This window comes from Morone saxatilis, unplaced genomic scaffold (genome assembly GCF_004916995.1).
Source record: "Morone saxatilis isolate NCDOM2014 unplaced genomic scaffold, NCSU_SB_2.0 Contig5, whole genome shotgun sequence".
NCBI classification, from domain to species: domain Eukaryota; kingdom Metazoa; phylum Chordata; class Actinopteri; family Moronidae; genus Morone; species Morone saxatilis.
Window position 1 is genome coordinate 11,846,342 of NW_023340095.1, and position 7,702 is coordinate 11,854,043.

General features: G+C 38.6%; 1 protein-coding gene across 1 annotated transcript; it reads left to right on the forward strand.

Moving 5' to 3' along the window:
* The first annotated feature begins 330 nt into the window (after window positions 1-330).
* On the forward strand, window positions 331-4,934 carry tmem41aa (transmembrane protein 41aa). Its single transcript, XM_035676701.1, has 5 exons — window positions 331-506; window positions 1,430-1,580; window positions 2,158-2,319; window positions 3,028-3,166; window positions 3,683-4,934. Exons 1-5 carry the CDS (start codon window positions 331-333, stop codon window positions 3,901-3,903), a joined length of 849 nt encoding a protein of 282 aa, XP_035532594.1. The 3' UTR covers window positions 3,904-4,934.
* The last annotated feature ends 2,768 nt before the right edge of the window (window positions 4,935-7,702 follow it).

Below are 7,702 nucleotides of genomic sequence, written 5' to 3' on the forward strand. Positions count from 1 at the left end.
ATTTGATGTTGTTTTGCTGCTTTTATGTTTTTATGTAAAGTGTCTTTGAGTATTTAGAAAAGCGCTTATAAATAAAATGTATTATTATTATTATTATTAGTAGTAGTAGTAGTAGTATTTACCTCAATATAAAATAGGTCCCTTAAGGAATATAGGTTGGGACTGACTTACACTCCGGAGCAGAAGATGGCGATAATGCACCAATAAGCTGATGCCTGCCGCCATTAAACAACAAGAAAAAAGAACCAGCGGTGGGCCATTGTTTCCTGCTGCGTTCACTGACACCGAGGAGGTGAAGTCGGGGTTTGTGGCGCACAAAAAGTGAGGAATATGCGCTCACTTGTCGGACTCCTCTGTGTTATCACTGCAGCCAGCTTGTACCTGTACTCACTGTCCCTCTACCTTCCTGCGGGACCCCGACGACGACCTCGTCCCACCGCCGAGGGGAAACATGTGGAAACATCGGAGTCCGAGCAGCCCGCTGACAGCTCTGAAGAAGACAGCAGGTGACTGACTGCGTTAGCTTTTAGTCAGAGTAAATAAAGTCTATACGTTATTAAACTCGTATAAATATATCCACTGTATTTTAACAGGTGTTTTTTTTTTAAATGGTTAGCATTGCTCAGCCAGTGTCTCCTTCATACACAGATATACAGATAACAGCACAAGCAGCATGTGACAATAACAGTAGATAACTAACAATAATGCATTATGTTTATGGTGTGGCGTTAAATGTTCACATTGAGTCTGTGTAATAGCTACTTTATACAGCTGTTTAACACAGTAATGGATGAATGAATGAATGAATGAATATTATTTCAGCTACTCTATAAACACAACTCTTTCTGCTCAGGCTAGACGAATTAAATTATTGGTCGACAAAGCTGTAATTAATCTTTATTTATGCATGATGTGACTATAGCAATATTTTATACATGAAATAAGATAGGGCTGCAACTGTTTCATTATCACTTAATTCGCCATTAATGTATCCATTAAGTTAAGTAATTGTTAAGGTCTCTAAATTGTGAAAAATGTCCATCATAATTTCATAAAGCTTAAAACCTAAAGTTGAACAGTTTACAATAACACAGAACAAGGGAGTGATTTTGTATTTTGCTCCAGAAAAAATACTAATTAATTATCAGATACATCTTCAGATTATTTTTCTTTTTTAATCATTAAATTTATTAATCAACTAGTTTTATTTCTAGTAAACAACGATGAACAAATATGAACAAACATTTAAGAAATACTTCCAACTATCAATCTGTTCAAAATACTGACTATTTGATATATGATTTTGTATTTGTTAGTCAATACTGACATATATGTGATTACAGTATCTTTAGTCCATATTTCCCAACCCTGTGTGTTCATGAAAGAAGAGCAGACGATGTAACTAACTTGAGTGCGGTTGTTCTCACAGGTTGAAGTTCCCTTCAGACTTGGAGGAGCTGAGGGAACTGGCCGAGCTCCTGCAGTTTTACAAGACAGAGCACACTGGATATGTCCTGCTACTCTTCTGTAGTGCATATCTCTACAAGCAGTCCTTTGCCATTCCTGGATCCTCGTTCCTGGTAAGGTAAAAAATAAAGACGAAAAAAGTCTTAGATGTTCTCTGTACTGATGCTGGATAACAAGGCAGAAACAGTGGATGTTGATATTATTTTTGTTGAGTCTGTTAAAACATGATTAAAGCATTTTTTTTATTAATTCGTCACAGCATTGTTACACGTTCGACAGAAAAACTGTCACACCTACGCTGGTAAAAAAGGCTTGCATGCTAAAAATAAAAAAAAGGCACTTGACCTGTATGTGGCGTGCGGCTTGGATCTCTTCTTTAAAGACACACTGCGGAGGATAAAAATATTCATTCAGCATATAGTCAGGCATGCTGGACTTCCCCACTTACTTTAGTTTAATCTGCACAACTGCGTGTTCATTACAGAACAGAGAAACAGCCTCAGCCACACACCACATGCTGGTTACAGTTATTGTCACCCAACATCTCGCCTTTAAAACCACTGTAAGACCACAGAGTGTTTCTCTCTTTTACAGGAAGAGACACAGTAGGTCTGTATGTTCAGAGCTGATCGTTACAAAGGTGTTAATGATGTCTAGTAACCGAGGCCTTCTCCACTTGTCGTTGTGCAGAACATTCTCGCAGGAGCTATATTTGGACCATATGAAGGACTGCTTCTTGCCTGTGTTCTCACCACCGTGGGCTCCACCATGTGCTACCTCCTGTCTCGGGCCTTCGGGAAACGCTACATTGTTAACCTATTCCCTGATAAAGTGTCCATGCTGCAGAGGAAGGTAAATTTGTGACACATGGCGAAAAGAATATTGAGACTGTTTATGCAATAAAAGTTCAACTGTTGACTTTATCCACAAAACTGCAAAATATATCTTAATACATCGAAACATAATCCCCTGTCTCAACAGCCACAACTATCAGTGACAGAGAAAATGATTGTACACATACACTCAATGAAAACCACTTATCCTTGCGATTCTTCTTGTAAAATCTTTAAGAATATGTGGTGTAAACCTTCACAGGTTTTACCACCTCTCCTAGGATGTGTTATGGACTAATATCTCATGATTTAGTAGGAAATACGACACCTATGTGAACGGGAAGTGATGCTACGTACTAAGAATGAATCGGAGACTTAATTGAATGCCTCCATTGAGATATAAAGTTATATTTTCCTGACCCGAGAGCTCTACTTACACATGTAATTGTGTGGGTTTTTTTTTTTATCTGATTCTATAACAAGGTCAAATGTGATGATTCGTGTCACATTGCTGCCAGACCTGTTTTATAGCTGCCAAAGTTATCAATGTTCAACCTAATGCAGCACCTCTTTGTAACTTTATTGTTGTTACTGTCATTTGACACTTTTATTACAGTATCAGAAACCAGTGTGGCAAACATTGACACAAATTACAGAAAGAAAAGTGCATCTACTGTCCTTTCATAGACTGTAACGCCTCATTTAACATCTCATCTTTATCTCACAGGTTGAGGAGAACCAGGACTGTTTGTTCTTCTTTCTGCTCTTCCTGAGATTCTTTCCCATGACACCCAACTGGTTTCTGAACATGTCTGCCCCGATTGTCAACATCCCCATCACCTTCTTCTTCTGCTCAGTCTTCATTGGTGAGTGCATGTAGATCGCCTCATTTGTGGCTCTTTGGAGCTTTCAGTAAATTATATAATGACACACACACAGACCATTTTCCATTTTTAGTTCCCCCAGATAAATAATGTAAACACTAAATGGACTAAATCAGTAATGAAAAGGCCATTTAAAGGTTGGTCATGTTTGCAGGTTACATGCCAATTAATATGACCCTGGAGTTGTTAGTTTCTACATGTGACTCTGACATTTGTGAATGATTCAAAGCAACAGGTGGCAATTAACAAAGCTTCAAAGTACAGATTGCCAGACCTGTTTTTAGTTATCATTCAACCAAATGCAGCTCCTCTTTGTACCAGCATTTGTTATTCTGTGTCTCCAGATTTAAAGTATCTATTGCTTTGTCCTATTTTTTACAAATTGACTAAAAAAACGCATAAATTCAAACAAAAATACCAGAGCATTTCTCTCAAAACTGCAAATAAACCCTGTTATAATGCTACGGCTTGTTCTTGATCTTCTGTCTGCTTTTGTAGGCCTCCTGCCATACAACTTCATCTGTGTCCAGACAGGCGTCATGCTGTCTGAGGTGTCTTCGCTGGATGATTTGTTCTCCTGGGAGCGGCTGCTGCAGCTGCTGGCCATCGCCTGCATGGCTCTGCTGCCCGGCGCCCTCATCCGCCACTTCAGTCAGAGGCGTCTCAAACTGGACGTGCAGCCGCAGAACGGCCTCATCCCAGATAAGAAAGTCCAGTGATTTGTTCTGGGATTGAGTTTGTTCCCTGGCGCTTTGATGCCCCTCGTGTGGCGACTCTACAGAAAACCTTTTGTGCGCACACATGTGAAAAAAGGTTTATTTTTAACTGGTGTGCTCTACATTTCTGCAGCCACCTGGCGATGTAATTGCAGCTTTTAGAAAAATAAAGCTGGCAGTTCAGTATGGCACAGTGGGATTTGAAGCCAAGTATTTTGTGTTACCAAACACTGGTGTTTCTGTGCCACAGCATGCACAGTATATGTATATAGATGTATGAATGTACAGTAATCATACGGATTGAGTGAAGGATTTTAAGGTAATGTTGCTCTTGCACTCGTGGTACAGTAATAGTCCTGCTTCAGTGTAAACAGCCGGTGTTTTAAGTGCCTGTCATGCAGTCAAATGTCTACCTCCAACATGGAAATGTAAATATAATGGTTCAGATGATTAGGGATTGTTTGTGTTTGTGAAACACTAACTGTTTGCAGCATATATTGTACAACCTGAAGTTGTATTTTTGTTGTTTGACAATCACATTTTGCAGTTTGGAGGACAATTTGTACTATTTTTCAATGTGTTTAAATTGTGTAATTTAGAGACCAGAGTTTGACCTCAAGAGTGCCGCGGTCGGGAATAATTGTAGGTAATCGATTAAATTACATTAGGACTTTTGTGAATAAGTGTCCATGTCTCTTTTACTGTGTCAGGATCTCTAATCAGTCAGTGTGAGGCCTCTGTTAAATTGAGCCTTAATATTGATTTGAAATCTTTCTCTTTGCTGCCTCTTTGTACGGTCCATGTGTCTTTTGTACAGTTCTGGTCCAACAGCATATACCCTGCACAAAGTGTTATTTTAAAACTCTTTATGTTGGTTAATATTTTAAATGATATGTCAGCTTTCTGTTTCCTTAAAGATGTAATTCACAATTTGGCTGGTATATTTGTGGTATGTCAGGTCACAAATGATGTGGCACCTTTTTTATTTCAGAGGTGAAAAAAAACTTTGAAATAATAAAACAAAGGTGAAGTACTATTTTTTTCAAATATTCTTTATTGCTCAGATCCAGGTTGCTCAGCAATACAGTTCACTCACAACTCAAAACAACAGCATGGCTGTTACCAGAAAGGCATGGATCCACGAGATGTACTAAAAATGGATCATATGTCTGTCCAGCGCACAGTCACCGATTACCTTGAGGTGTTTGGGACCTTTTGGCCCGTGGGAAATGTAGGACTTGAGGGTTTTGACCTACTGAGGAAACAAAAGGAATCTCCCAAATGGTGAAATGCAGTTAAGAAATGGATCCATGTAAAACCACTACTGAAAGTCTAGTGCTATATGAAGTGTAGTACATACTGGATCGCCTACAACAGTCTCATGCAATGCTTTGTGTTTTCTTATTTAATAACAAGACAGGACAAAAAACACTGCTGTGGTTCTGCATACATCCGACCAGACTTTACTAAATCCTTCCTCAGCTAATCCATAATCATTTATATTTTTTTGGATGGTTGTTGAATGCCCTCTTTTCTGTTCAGTCCCAAAGGCAGAACAAGTTTGATCAGCTTTTGTTTAATCAGACCTGGATACTCTTGTCAAACCTCCTTCTTTTGCATGTCACAGAATTATTTATTTTGCCTTTCGATTCCCAAATCAGTTCAAAATCCTAGCTAGGATATTTGTCAACCACAATTTAACATGTAGTATTATTGGTAGTGATCTAAAAAGGAATGAATATTAAAGCAAAGAATCCCAGCTAATGCTCCAGACTACATTATTAAATCAGTGTAAATGACGAGAAAACCAGATCAACGGAAAACAAGAAAAAAAAAAAGCCTAAACTATCTAACCACCATGTGATATGACTAACAACACAGTACACCCTCAGTGATGTGTGTAATTGTGGTTTTTCTGGTACTGAATATTAATGTCTAGCAACACCCCACAAAACCTAGAAACACCAATCCTTGGAAGTAAAATAAAAAAGGTTACTATCATCTGGACAAGTTTCAACCTCAGATTGCGGTTGGCTTACAGATGTCTCGACGACCATGATGCTCTGCTGACAACACCACAGTGAAACCGAACCAGCTGGAGGGAAACCTGCACTTAACTGTATAAAGAGCCAAAAACACAAGAGAGACAGAGGTATGAAGAGTCCTCTGCAATGCAAGAAAATAGCCTCAACTTCAAAACTGTTCTAAAAAAAAAAAAAAAACTTCTTCTACTTCTGACAGTCAAACAAAACCATGAATGACAAACTACGATTTCCAGTGCTACTGTGAAAAGCCGTTTTCTCCACGACATACCCTACTACAGTGAAGAAGACCACCACAGGAGTCATGCGTTTGAGTAGAAGCACCTTACTGCATTTGTGTGGGTGAGGTCAGGGCATTTGAATCAGGTCTGGTGAGCTATCATCATCATCATCATCATCATCATCATCATCATCATCAGTATGAGGTACTGTACCGGCTGTGGGGAGGCTTGCTGAAACAGCCTCAGGCATTGTGTGAGTTTGATAGACCTTTTATGTTTTAATTTAGCACTGCTAGTCTGTGTTCACTGGGACAAAAAAAAAAGTATCTGCCTCATCTGATGACAAGTCTGCCCGTCCAAAAAGTAAAATAACAAACAAAACAAAAAAACAATCAGCTCTCAACAGTTAAAAGAACTCCAAAGACAAACACTAACTTTCACTATCATCATACATTTATTTAATTCTTTTTTTCCCTACATCGGTTTTAGTAACTAAAGTCAGCCTTGGATTCTGAGAGGTAATTCTGAAATGTACAGCACAAAAAAAAATTAAAATTAAAATAAATTCGGTAGATTTGATGAGAAAAACCATTTAGAGGTCAGTTTTGAGGGAAGCTGTGACACTCTAAACTTCTCCCACCATCTCTCACAACGCAGGTGCAGACTGGTAAGTGTTATAGAGAGACAGAAAACGATGCATTCATGTGTGACTCTATTGTACATGTTTACAGATATACAGTTATCTTGTCGTACACAGTGACATTTCAACGACTAGACTAGAGTTGTTCTACATTCTACACAGAAGACTAGGGTTTTACACCATGTTCAAGAGTCCTGTCAGTGTATTTTTGCAGCTTCGTGTTTTTCTTCAAATCAACCCCAGAGTATGCTGTTATCAAACAGAGCTGGTAAGATTGAATTGGGTTGTTATAAATGTTTTTTTTTTTCACAAGTGAATAAACTTCATTTTTTGTTTGTTTTTTTAAAAGTCTAAAAAAAAAAAAAACCTGGAGGTACTGTTGGGAGGAAACAGGGAGGCACGTGGGTTCGTTTCTGTTTTATATCAACTGACTTGTATCCTTTCCTTTCTTTTGATGGTGAAATCAGTACACAACATCCACATTCAGAACCACTTCGGGCAGGTATGTACCCCCTAGATCCTGCTCTTCATTCCTTTCTACCAGAAAAATGGACTTGGAAATCCTTTGACGTGTATCATTAAGAGGTTGTATGGCGTCCAGGTAAAGACAGTCCAACAGAGTTGACTACGGTTTACAAAGTTTCACTAGTCGGCTGGACCTGAAGAGTTTAGAGATTTACTGTAGATCTTTTCTCTTGTTCTTTTTTTTTATTAAAAAAGAAAATTAAAAACGCTCAAAATGATCCGTTAACAAGGCATACAAAATGTGGAAAAAGGGGAAATGAAAGATTGGACTGAGGTACCCTGAAGCCTGAGGTAGATCACAATACTGACATGCGCACTGTTCACATCCTGACCAAAGTTAACGCGGTGGTTCACTTTACTGTTCTCCTATTTTT

Bases quoted from the DNA above. Each gene is read 5' to 3' on its own strand.
- tmem41aa (XM_035676701.1), top strand. From the start codon at position 331: ATGCGCTCACTTGTCGGACTCCTCTGTGTTATCACTGCAGCCAGCTTG. The intron at 507-1,429 runs GTGACTGACTGC...TTGTTCTCACAG, and splicing joins AGCTCTGAAGAAGACAGCAG to GTTGAAGTTCCCTTCAGACT. The intron at 1,581-2,157 runs GTAAGGTAAAAA...GTCGTTGTGCAG, and splicing joins TTCCTGGATCCTCGTTCCTG to AACATTCTCGCAGGAGCTAT.